Source organism: Halictus rubicundus, unplaced genomic scaffold (assembly GCF_050948215.1).
Source record: "Halictus rubicundus isolate RS-2024b unplaced genomic scaffold, iyHalRubi1_principal scaffold0519, whole genome shotgun sequence".
Lineage (NCBI taxonomy): Eukaryota > Metazoa > Arthropoda > Insecta > Hymenoptera > Halictidae > Halictus > Halictus rubicundus.
In genome coordinates, this window is record NW_027489060.1 from 24,262 (window position 1) to 37,309 (window position 13,048).

Genomic DNA, 13,048 nt, shown 5'->3' on the forward strand with positions numbered 1-13,048 from the left:
GCAGTCGGAGACCATAGCTACTGCACCAACCGGCGCCGTTGAAAATACCTTCGAAATATTGGGATATATCCTGCATAGTATAATTGTCGTTTTTTGTATTACGCAATTTTTTAAGTCTGGACGATGTTTCCCTGAACTTAGAGATGTTTAATATTACATAATATATTTTTACGATAATTATAACTTAGTTTTTCACGGAAAAAACGCCGAAAAAAGTGGTTTTTATTTTTTCCTACTATGACGCACCAATCGCAGGAATTTGAAAAAAATTGAGCATAATACTTAGGACAATATCTTATTGCTAAATTAATTCTGATTGGGTCACTCTTAGATTTCCATATGAAATCTGCATTTTTTCGATTTTTTTCGTGTTTTTCGATTTTTACAGCCAGAGTTTACAACGGAAAAATCTGAAAACGACTGAAAGTATGTAGTTTGGTGTCCGAAATGTGTCAGATTTTTTTTTCAGAATTTTAAATTGTCATTAAATGGGGAAAATGGGCCAAAAACTGGATTTTCGTTTTTCCTCTATAACTACCATTACAGATGAGCTATAGGGCTAAAACTTGGCTGAAAGGTATCTTTTGTGGTAGGCTATCGAATGGCGCAAATTGGAATAAAATCCCTTCCAGGGCCGATTTGGCCCCCAAAACCGGCTATAGCCTTTATGGCGGTGGCCCCGCCGTGCATCCCCTCCCTAACTCCGTACGCGTACACGAGATTTGCAAGGGTACGGGAGGCCCGCTCTCATTTGTTAACAATGCAAAAATAGTACTGTTCTGTAGTCAAAATCGCTAGATAAAAGTTCAATCTAGGGTGGAAAGGTCCTCAGAAGTCCTACTTTTGCGTTTTTTTGCCGTAATTTAGGAAAGGTCCTACGAACTCCATACGAGCTCTGAATCTCTCGATATTTACGATAATGTCACTCGACAAGCAGTATGCTGCTGAATATTGCAAATTACGGCTAAAAAACGCAAAAGTAGGACTTCTGAGGACCTTTCCACCCTAGATTGAACTTTTATCTAGCGATTTTGACTACAGAACAGTACTATTTTTGCATTGTTAACAAATGAGAGCGGGCCTCCCGTACCCTTGCAAATCTCGTGTACGCGTACGGAGTTATGGAGGGGATGCACGGCGGGGCCACCGCCTTATGTCGGGCCAGAATTCGTATTACGCTACTTTGACTTATGCCTGCTTCCCGGGCAATTTTTCTCGTACTCACGTGAGGATTGACAGCTATAGCTGCTAAAATATTGATTTCATTGTCTTCATTAGTCGTGGGATTCTTCCGTTTGTACTGTCTTGCATGTACACTTCCAGTACTTCGAAACAACCTGTACGTATTAGTGAAAGTATGTCTAGAAGGAGTGTTTCGCTCGGGGTACCTTTCTTCATAAAGTAGTCGGACCTGCACTGCATTTTTTCTACATTCACAGTAAATCGTGATCATATTACACTTTTCAGACATCGAATATAACATAGCGGAATCACGTTTGCAAACATACTGATAGTAAATAAGAATGCTGAATAACATTGAAGGACCTTAGTATGTTTACTTTAACTACGACCATAGTATGTTTACTATTTCCTACAAGTCTCAACCGTGATAAACGTATTCTGCTTCCATATTTTAGTTTTATACGTTTTTTCTATCCTTGACCTTGAATGACCTTGGACTAATTATAGTCACTGAATTCCTAATGAAAGGGACTATCATTGTAGGTGTTTAAAAAAGGGTGGTTCCATATAAAAAAGTCAAGGTGACCTTGATATCTCCAAAAAAATGACATAAAAACAAAATTTTTTTTGCATCGTGTCAGCCCCATTGTACCATTCAACTTTGTCCTTACCATATTTTACGTATCTTTAGAAACAACAAAGATATTTGAGGTGCTAACGTTTGGTGACTCACCCTGTATATATACAACGTAATTTCATATAACAATAAACATATGACATCGACTGATCCGGCGCGTTGCCGTCCCCGTGAGCATCATAGGTGTTCCGAGTAGCTCCAGCATCGTGGGCGGGGGGAGGGGGAGGGGGGATCGACGTTCTCAGCTGATCGCCGAAAAAAAAAGTGAAAGCAAACTGTCGTCACCGTAACAGCTGACGGACGTCCGCGGGCTCTGCTATGTACGTCGACCTATCAATCACTTTTATGTATTTTTAATTTGTTTTTAATATATGTTTTATAACTATTGAATAAGTAATAAGAATATAAGGATAGATCGAAATGTGCAAGATCACGAGAGTCAATGTTTTTGAGTCGCAATCAAAGTACTGAGAATGACTCGGATAGCGAAGCAGCAGCAGCATGCTCGGATAGCATTTTGTTGAGTTTATTAATTTTATTCACTAGTATTATAATTTGTTTAAGTTTATTATTGTTAATTTTACATATGGTTCATTTATTATTAATTTTGTTCTAAACTTGTTAGTTTTTAAAAATAAATTTGTTAATTTATAATAATAAATTTTTTGTCTACAAATTTTTTTTTGTTTAAATTATAAACTATGTTGGTAAATATAATTGTCTGTAAAAAATTTCCTCTATAACTACGACAAGTGCCGAAAACAGGCGATTTGTCCACACTGTGCGCCGGACCGTCGCAACATGATCTAGTCGTCCGCACGCACAAGGAACCCATTCATCCCACAAATATTAAAATAGTTATCGTCCTTTTAAAAGTGTCCTAATATTATTTGTGAGTGACTGTATCTCCGTTACACTCACAGTTTGCATGCACACGCCAATGTCACTTGTTCTGGTAGTTCACATATTTAATGGTGGGGGAATAGGGAAGTCAAAGGGGAAATTACAGTGTGGCAAAACGACCAAAAGCTGGCCAGGCATCAAAAACAGTAGAAGAACATTATAAACCTTTCTAAAAATACCGTGTACTAAGGTTTTGATGGTCGCTGATCACGTGATCACGAATGTAATGTTAGGTTAACCCTTTGCACTCGAAGCTATTTTAACTCCAAAAACGAAACATTTCTTCCCACCTAGAATATTGCTCTTCTATATATTTTTTTCATGTTATACATACGAAAATAGTGCAATTCACTCGAACAATACCGAAATGTTTAGTAATTTATTAAATACAATCAAACTTAATAACGTAAAAAATATTTTGAATAACGACACAGCAATTTTTCGTGGTGCCTAACAGTCACCATTCGAGTGCTAAGGGTTAACATTTTAATTAACCGTTCGTGAAGGAAATATAAAAGTATTAAAAAATTGTTTTATGTATTTATATAAGAATATAGAAACTAAGGCTGAGCGGCGGTTACATTTATATGAGAAAGTTGTTCAGAATGTAGAGTTTTACAACATATTTAAATTTTATCAAAATCGGTGAGGAGGAACCTTTTGTGCACAATTTTACCAATACTTTTTCAATCTGTTTGTTTGTAGTGTGTTTTATACTGAGAATCAAAATCAATAAGTTGATTTTCTATTGACACAGCTGTTAGTAATTGTAAAACTTCAGATGGTATTTCGAAAAATCGTACTTGGGCCAGATTTTGGGCGTTTCTGCAATTATTTTAAACAAATGAGGTGTTTCTCTACAGTTTCTCTCTTACAGACCTGTTTTTAAAATGATAAGGCGAAATTAAAATTATTTCAATTGGACGCTGCATCGTAAAACAGTTATTATTCATTGCTAAATGGACATCATGAGAAAGTGGAGGATACGTTTCATTCGGAAATAATGAATGAGAGTTTGAAATAACTGTTTCGTTGTGAAGAGGACGTGTCGTCACAGAAGGCGAGGGTGTGGTCTCTGTACCAACGCATCGAACTCCTTTCATTTGTGGAAGAAACTGTTTGGGATTGGCTGCGCGTGACGACAGATCTCGCACGCGAGATCCACCGCGCCGCCCCACTATTGGCGGGTGCTCGTGTCGCCGCGAGATCGACGGTCGATCGACGGCGAGTCGTGCCATAGGCTGTCGCCGCCGGATCGATTATCGACGCGATAATAGACATTCTATTGGCCCGGGTTCAAATTCGGCAAGTCATCGTTCCGGCGGTGATAGGAAACCGCTCGCGGCTCGCCAACACTCAGATCGTTAGTTCATCTCTAAACGTTAACATCGCGAAATAGTTCCTCTCGTAAAATCGTTAGTAAGTAGCTAAGACGTCGCGCGTCGTGGGACCGGTCTAGCTACAGCGATTCGGTATCTGGATTCTCAGCCTCTCAGCTGACAATAATTCTACAATTCTCTCGGTTTCATACATTTATTATACCCTGAAGTCCAACCTGTGGGCTTCACATTGTACATAGTCTTTTGTAAAATTACTCAGTGTAAGTGACGACCGTTCGACGGTAGAATAAAGTGCTCGTCCCGCACAGCAGAGTTAATTCTCCGTCCCAATCCGTAACATTGGTCCTTCGAGCCGGATTCAGTGCTGCAGTCCACTGAAAAGTGAACAGTTAATACTTCGTGACCTTAGTGTAAGTTTGAATTCGTGAACCAAACAATGGCTGACCTTGTGGGAAATCAACGGATCATCGGCCAACGGATCTCCCGAATCGTTGTAAACCTGAAGAAGCGAGGAAAAGCCAACATCTCCATGGGAATGCTGCAAGCTGGCCTTAGCACGCTGCAAGAGCTGTGGGCTGATTTTCGGAAGGGAGATTCTCTCGTTAGAGCCGCAGCTGAGACGGACACGAAGGTTCGGGAAAGCTCATACCTCAAGGCCGATGAGTACGAGGACGTCCAGCAGGATTTCATCGAACAGTCTGGATTGTTGCGAGACATGATATCAGAGCTGAAGGCCGCGGCGACCGTTAAGGAAGCAACAAATTCAAACTCAACGGCAGGCGAGACGATCTCCGCAAGGTCACGCGCAGTGTTGCCCAAGATGTCTCTTCCAACGTTCGACGGACAGTACAAGGACTGGCCTCCGTTTCGCGATCTATTTACGTCGCTTATCATTGCGGACGCTTCTCTCTCTCCGGTCGAGCGTCTCCATTATTTAAAGGGATGCATGAAGGGCAGCGCAGCGTCCCTACTGAAGAACGTCAAGACGACCGCTGAGAATTTCCAAGTCGCCTGGGAGAAGCTGGAGGATCGCTTCGAGAATCGACGGTTGCTGGTACAGGCTCAAATCCGACTGCTGACGAAGCTCCCTCCGGTCCATAAGGAGTCCTCCGCCGAGATGCAGCGGCTTTTCGACGAGACCTTCGACGCCGTCGATGCTCTGGCCAATCTGGATCGTCCGGTCACCAACGCCACAGATTGGATCGTCGAACTAACCGTCGAGCGGCTTGACCGGCAGTCGCGGCGTGAGTGGGAGGAGTCGGTGAAGTTCTGTAAAGAATTACCCACGCTGGAGCAACTGAAGACCTTCATGATCGGTCGCATACAAACCTGCGAAGCATTAGAGGCTCCCCAGTCGGAAGGTACAGCACCCCGGAAAACCTCGCAGGCCCGGGGCTTCAAGGTGCACCAGGTGTCCAAGGTTGGCGCTGCCGGGAGGTCCTGCTGTCTTTGCCAGGACCAGCATTACATCCAGAACTGCCGACAATTCCGCGATCAGACTCCCGCCGAGCGCAAGGACACGGTCCGAAGACTGAGCCTGTGCTTCAACTGCCTCGGCAACCATCAAGCGCACGATTGCAAGTCTGCTAAACGCTGCCAGCGGTGCGAGGGGAAACACCACACGATGATTCACGATGCAGCTCCACCCGCTCAGGAGAACAGCTCAGCTGGAATTCACGTGCAGCAGGTGTCCACGCCCGTAAGTAGTTCCGCGGTTATTCTCGGTACCGCTCGGGTGTCAGTTCTAGGTCCGCTTGGTCACCGCAGTCTTGTCCGAGTACTCATAGACCCCGGAAGCGAAGTCTCACTAGTCTCCGAAGCACTGGCGCAGCGGCTTGGCCTCCGGAGAAATCAGGCCCGTATTCCTCTTCGCGGAGTCGGCCGCTCAAGGGCTCAGTTTACCCGGGGGAAGACGGAGCTGACCATCTCGACTCATCACGGGCAGGAGACACCTTTAAGGATTCAGGCCTACGTGATCTCCGAACTCTCGACGTATCAGCCTAGGCATCTACCATCGCCCGGCGGCTGGCCTCACATTCAGGGGCTGAAATTGGCTGACCCGGGCTTCCATCACTCCGATCCTGTCGACATTCTCCTGGGAGCCGAGTCCTACGACCTCATACTCCTCGAAGGTGTCAAGAAGGGGCCCCCACACACGCCAGTTGCTCAGGAAACCCTCTTCGGCTGGATCTTGACAGGAGGATCCCGGTCGGCGAGCTGCAGGGGTTCTGCGGATCGGGTCGAGGCCCCCGTTCACCACTGCCGAGTAGATCGAGAGCTGATGGCCTCCTTGTCTAGGTTCTGGGAGCAAGAAGAGATCGAGGTGTCGATTCCTGTCACGGAGGAGGACCGCAGAGCCGAGGACCACTTCGCCGCGTCCTACAATCGGCAGCCAGATGGACGGTTCATGGTGCGTTTGCCGTTCAAGACCCGACCGGAGTTGGGAGAATCCAGGCGCACCGCCGTGCGGACACTTGACGGCCTGAGCTCCAAGTTTCGTCGTTCCACGGAGTTCAGGGTAGCTTATCAAGACTTCCTGGCCACCTACGAGGCGCTTGGGCACATGTCCTCGACATCTCCCTCTCATGTGAACACCTACTACCTTCCTCATCACGGGGTGCTGCGGGAGAGCAGCACTACGACCAAACTGAGGGTAGTTTTTAACGGCTCCATGCCCTCGTCGAACGGGAAGTCTATCAACGACTTCCTCCTCCGGGGCCCGAACCTGCTACCGAATCTGGCGGACGTGCTGCTGAAGTGGCGTCGGCACCGATTCGTCTTCTCTGCTGACATAGAGAAGATGTACCGGCAGATTCTCGTTCATCCCGAGGACCGACGGTGGCAGAGGATCGTGTGGAGACCTGCACAACGAGAAGGCATCGTAGATTACGAGCTGAGTACCGTAACCTACGGGCTCGCCTGTGCTCCTTACCTGGCTATTCGCTGCCTGCACCAACTCGCCCAACTGGAAGAGCATCGGTACCCTCGAGGCTCGCAGGCCGTCCAGAGGGACATCTACATGGACGACGTCCTCACCGGAGCTGACTCCCTTCCCGAGGCTCGGAGCAAGCAGCAGGAAATTCGAGAGCTCCTCATGGCGGGCGGATTTCCTCTTCGGAAGTGGGCAGCCAACTCAAGGGAACTCCTGGAAGGACTCTCCCCCGAGGAACGGAAGGGGATAGTCGAATGGGACTCTCCTACGTCTCACAGCGTCCTAGGTATCCGCTGGCTCCCGTCATTGGATTGCTTTCAGGTCTCCGCTGCCGCCTCGACCCGGAACTCAGGATACACAAAGCGATCTGTGCTCAGCGGTACTGCTCAGCTATTCGACCCGCTCGGCTGGCTAGCCCCGGTCACGATCGTCGCCAAGGTCCTGATGCAGTCCTTATGGCTCCTGAAGGTTGACTGGGACGCACCACTGCCCGACAAGGAGGATCTTCTCTGGCAGAAGTTCCAACAGCAGCTGCCGACACTCCAAACCGTCAGCGTCCCTCGATGGCTCGGAATCTGCGGGCCCAACCAGGCGCTCGAGATCCACGGGTTCGCCGACGCATCGGAGCGCGCCTACGCTGCCGTCGTATACTCCCGCACCGTCAACGAGGAGGGAGCAGCTACCGTCTCGTTGATCGTCGCCAAATCGAGGGTCGCGCCGCTCAAACGAGTCTCGCTGCCCCGACTAGAGCTCTGCGCCGCCTTCCTTCTAGCTCGACTCGTCCAGCACGTTAGCAAGGTGCTCGACCTGCAGGATGCCTCTGGAGCGACTCTTCGGTGGCCCTCAGCTGGATTCAGGGTCATCCTTCCCGCTGGCCTACATACGTTGCGAACCGAGTCGCAGAAATTCAGCGGATGACGCCCTTCGCCAAGTGGCATCACGTCCGCAGCGCGGAGAACCCGGCTGACTGCGCTTCCCGAGGCCTGTATCCTTCGGAGCTTCCGAGCTTCGATCTGTGGTGGCGAGGTCCCGGATGGCTCACATCACCCGGCCACCCTCGGGCCTCATCGGACCCGGAGGCTAGCGACGAGGGAGCTGAACTCGCAGTGCACCACGTTGTTCGCAGGTTGGAGAGCCCATCCGGTTCCATGATCGAGCGGTTCTCTAACCTGACTCGCCTGCTCCGAGTCCTGGCCTGGTGTCGTCGTTGGATTCCTGGAAGGAGAAACGGAGAGTCAACCCTCTCAGCCTCGGAAGTACACGCGTGCCAACTCACCCTTTTGCGGCAGGAGCAGGCTTCACATTTCGAGGAGGAGATTCGGGCGCTCAGGAAGGGCCAACCAGTCCCAGCCAAGAGCCGGTTAGCTAAACTCAGCCCGTTTATGGATGCAGACGGAGTGCTGCGTGTTGGAGGCCGCCTTCAGGTCGCCAACCTCGCCTATGACAGGACGCATCCCGCCATACTCCCCGATGACTCACCCTTGGCCAGGTTGTGGGTTGACGCTGCTCACAGGCGATGCCTCCATGGGGGGACTCAACTGACGCTCGCCACTCTGCGGCAGGAGTGCTGGATACTCAAGGGTCGGCCAATGGTCAAGTCCTGTATCAGGCGATGTATCACCTGCATACGCTGGAGAGGACAAACGGCGTTAACAAAAATGGGAAACTTGCCGGTAACTCGAGTGACTCCATGTCGTCCCTTTTTCAGGTCTGGGATTGACTACGCGGGACCAATCCAGCTCCGAGCCGGTCGTGGACGTGGTCAGCGTACCTCGAAGGGATACATCGCTGTCTTCATCTGCCTTTCCACGAAGGCTGTGCATCTGGAAGCTGCGTCCGACGCGTCCACCGATGCATTCCTGGGCGCTCTACGGCGGTTCACGGCACGGCGAGGGCGCTGCGCCGAATTGTACAGCGACTGCGGGCGGAATTTCGTCGGTGCCAACCACGAGCTCCGGGCACTTCTTCGAGAAGCAGGGAACCAGGGGGAAGGCCATTTCGCCGCAGCCTCTCGTGAAGGCATCCGCTGGAAATTCAATCCCCCATCGGCTCCACACTTCGGCGGAATCTGGGAGGCTGCCGTGAAGTCCGTGAAGCACCACCTCCGCAGGATCATCGGCGAGCAGCGACTGACCTTCGAGGAGCTGACCACGCTCCTGACCGGTATCGAGGCTTGTCTCAATTCCAGGCCCTTAATGCCCTTGTCCGACGACCCGGAAGACCCAGTGGCTCTTACACCTGGGCACTTCCTGATCGGAGAACCGCTTACGGCGATCCCGGAGCCCAGCCTCGCGGACCTTCCCGCGTCTCGCTTAAACCGGTGGCAACTCGTGCAGCAGATGCAGCAGCATTTCTGGAAGCGCTGGTCTCGGGAATATCTAAACTCGCTGCAACCTCGAGTCAAATGGCTCCAGGATAAGGCCCGGATCAAGGCCGGAGCTCTTGTTTTAATTAAAAGCGAAATTCTTCCTCCTATGCAGTGGCCGCTTGCTCGCGTCGTAACCGTGCACCCGGGACCAGATGCTTCAATTCGAGTCGCGACAGTTCGCACCGGCACGTCGCAATTCCTCCGGCCGGTGCACAAACTAATTCCCTTGCTGCCACCGGACGATGGGGAAGGGGGTACGAGCGAGGCCTCCGAGACTGACCGCATGAGCGGTTCTCCCGATCCTCGCCTACAACAAAATTCACAGTAGGCACATTTTAGGTTAAGTTCACTCTAGGCTAATGGTTCAACTCATCCGCCCATTGTAATTAGAATTCACTCACCTCATTAATGCACTTCATCCTCACTGTACATTCACCTCATCTTCACTTGGTTCACTGTAAATTCCCATTTTTTCACTCACGACACATTGTTCACGTTACTACGCCACGCGTTGTCGATCCATTCATTGCGTCTCAATTTCGTCAATGAATGACGAGGCGGGCGGAATGTTTGGGATTGGCTGCGCGTGACGACAGATCTCGCACGCGAGATCCACCGCGCCGCCCCACTATTGGCGGGTGCTCGTGTCGCCGCGAGATCGACGGTCGATCGACGGCGAGTCGTGCCATAGGCTGTCGCCGCCGGATCGATTATCGACGCGATAATAGACATTCTATTGGCCCGGGTTCAAATTCGGCAAGTCATCGTTCCGGCGGTGATAGGAAACCGCTCGCGGCTCGCCAACACTCAGATCGTTAGTTCATCTCTAAACGTTAACATCGCGAAATAGTTCCTCTCGTAAAATCGTTAGTAAGTAGCTAAGACGTCGCGCGTCGTGGGACCGGTCTGGCTACAGCGATTCGGTATCTGGATTCTCAGCCTCTCAGCTGACAATAATTCTACAATTCTCTCGGTTTCATACATTTATTATACCCTGAAGTCCAACCTGTGGGCTTCACATTGTACATAGTCTTTTGTAAAATTACTCAGTGTAAGTGACGACCGTTCGACGGTAGAATAAAGTGCTCGTCCCGCACAGCAGAGTTAATTCTCCGTCCCAATCCGTAACAAAACGGTCCCAGGTATTCGATGGAGGAAGTGGTATCCTCGCGGGGATACGTCCCCAGGAGGGTACCCCCTTTCCCGACCGGTCCACAAAAAGCGATGCACCGGCTACCACATTACTGCAGATTGATTTTTGCGGTAATTGGAGGTGCATCCTGAAAGGAGTTTCGGTGGTTGTTTGGAGGGGAAAACACCCGTGAAGACGGCAAGCAAGAAGTTTTCAAGAAAGAAGTACCGAAGCCCCAAAACGAAGAGTCGAGAAGAAGGCACGAGAGCGACAGTATTCGAGAAGTACCGACCGCATAATAAGTGTTGTGACACTTGGAAGTTCGCAACATTATGATGAACAACTAAATTGCAATGCAGCGTTCATTTGAAATAATTTTAATTTCGCCCATTTTTAAAGTGTTACCATTTTTAAAAACGCATCTGTAAAGGGGGGGTCATATCCTCATAAAACAATTTTTTTTGTATTCTGTTTGCAGAATGAAGCGGATAGCGAAGCTTGCCATGGAGGATACGCCAAGCCGTCTCCAAATATATGAAGAGGCAGGGGCAGCAGAAAATGTGCACCTTGTCGAAGAAAAGCAAACAACGGTCGAGCCATCCACGATGAAAAATGTAACGCCGTCGTCAAGTGGACAAGAAAAGGGAATATTACGGTCTACCTCTTCTGACGCCGGGCGTAGTCAAGAAATTACACAAGAAACCGATAATGTTGAAGAACTCGGGGAACAAACTGCCACCGACGAAGAAATGCACTTCGTCGAGGAAAACCAAACGACGGTTGAGCCATCCACGATGGAAAGTATAACGCCGTCGTCAAGTGGACAAGAAAAGGAAATATTACGGAATACCTCTTCTGACGCCGGTCATAGTCAAGAAATGACAAAAAAAATAGCTAAACGTGAAAAAACCATCAAAGAAATTCTCAAGGACGAAGAGGAGGTGCAGGCCCACCAGCTCGTCCTGGAAAGAGAAACGACGGTCGACCCACAGGAAGGAATGTGTCTTCCGGACGGATCTCTCAGCATTGTGAACATTCGTCATATTTTTCAAGAAATGAAACGCATAAGCGAACATTCCGAAACATTAGATTGTTCGATGGAACATTTGAACATAATACGTATGAAGAGAACGGGGTTGGAGACCACCCTGACCGTGAAATGCATGATGTGCGATTATAAAGCCAATATCCACAGTCAACCTGATGATCCTCAGGTCATGGATATCAATCGGAATGCAGTGGCAGGAACAATTCTCAACGGAGGCGGCTACGCACAAATGGAGGGATTCCTCACTGCCATTAATGTCCCCGGTATGTCAACGAACAGATATAGCAAATGCCATGACGACATCGTGGAGAAATTAATCCGTACTGCGGAAGCGGAAATGGTAGCAGCGGCTGAAGAGGAGAAAAGACTAGCCGTTGAAAGAGGCGACGTGTTAGCATGTGGAATTCCACACATTCCCGTCGTGGCTGACGGAAGTTGGATGAAGCGGTCCTACCGTACAGGAAAGTACAATTCAATGTCTGGTGTCGGCGTGATAGTAGGCTATCACACGAGGAAAGTTCTATTCATTGGAGTACGAAACAAAACGTGCTCCATTTGTTTGAACGCGGCGAAAAAGGAAGAAGAGTCGCGGCAACACGCATGCTTCAAAAACTGGGGCAGAAACCAGCCGTCCACCAGAATGGAGAGTGATGCCATCGCAGAAGGTTTCAATACCAGCGTGGAAAAACATGGATTGATTTATTCGACATTAATTGCTGACGGCGACAGCAGTGTCTACAAGAAAATTCTCGACTGTGATCCATATAAAACATGGATGATCCGCGTGAAGAAAATTGAATGCACAAATCATTTGTTGCGCAACTTTTGCAACAAAATGAAAGATGTTGCGAAAAAGGCTCCGCCCGGTCACTACAGGCAAGCCGTAGAAAATAATATTCGGCGGATGCGCTCGGGGATAATGAAAGCTGCGGAGTATAGATTCGAAGAGAATCTGCCGATGGTACAAAAAATAAAAAATTTATGCGACGATATAATGAATATGCCCAGCCACGTGTTTGGAGATCACAAACACTGTAGTAGAATAGGATACTTCTGCGATGGAACCAGGAAGAAGGATGAGCAGAATATTGTTCCGGAATTGTTGGACCTTGGAGTTTACCAGAACATCCAAGATATCATCCGGTCACTGTCAGCGCACGGAGAAAGCATCCTCTATCGAAGCAACAACAACGCAGTGGAGAGTTTCAATAATATTGTTGCAAAATATATTGCTGGAAAAAGATTGAATTTCGGCCAAAGAGGATCTTACGCTGCAAGATGTGCTGCTGCTGTGATCCAGTACAATACGCAAGAAGTATTATCTCGTCTACAACGGTCCATGGAAAAGAAGCCGCCTCTACTTTTAACACAGATGGAAGAACGGCACAAAAAGAAACGACAACTCGAGCAACAAGCTCGACAAAACAGCACGACGAGAAACACAAGAAAGCAGTTCGGCGCAACACAAGATTCCGATTACGGACCAAATGCCCACAAGGCAGATAT

The 13,048-nt window shown here is 48.8% G+C and overlaps 2 protein-coding genes across 2 annotated transcripts; both read left to right on the forward strand.

Moving 5' to 3' along the window:
- Positions 1–4,498: 4,498 nt before the first annotated feature.
- On the forward strand, positions 4,499–7,912 carry LOC143364407 (uncharacterized). Its single transcript, XM_076804773.1, has one exon. The coding sequence runs from the start codon at positions 4,499–4,501 to the stop codon at positions 7,910–7,912; it is 3,414 nt and encodes a 1,137-aa protein (XP_076660888.1).
- On the forward strand, positions 7,909–9,690 carry LOC143364408 (uncharacterized). Its single transcript, XM_076804774.1, has one exon. The coding sequence runs from the start codon at positions 7,909–7,911 to the stop codon at positions 9,688–9,690; it is 1,782 nt and encodes a 593-aa protein (XP_076660889.1).
- Positions 9,691–13,048: the final 3,358 nt, after the last annotated feature.

What these genes read in the sequence shown, in the direction of transcription:
- LOC143364407 (XM_076804773.1), top strand. Translation starts at nt 4,499, where the DNA reads ATGGCTGACCTTGTGGGAAATCAACGGATCATCGGCCAACGGATCTCC.
- LOC143364408 (XM_076804774.1), top strand. Translation starts at nt 7,909, where the DNA reads ATGACGCCCTTCGCCAAGTGGCATCACGTCCGCAGCGCGGAGAACCCG.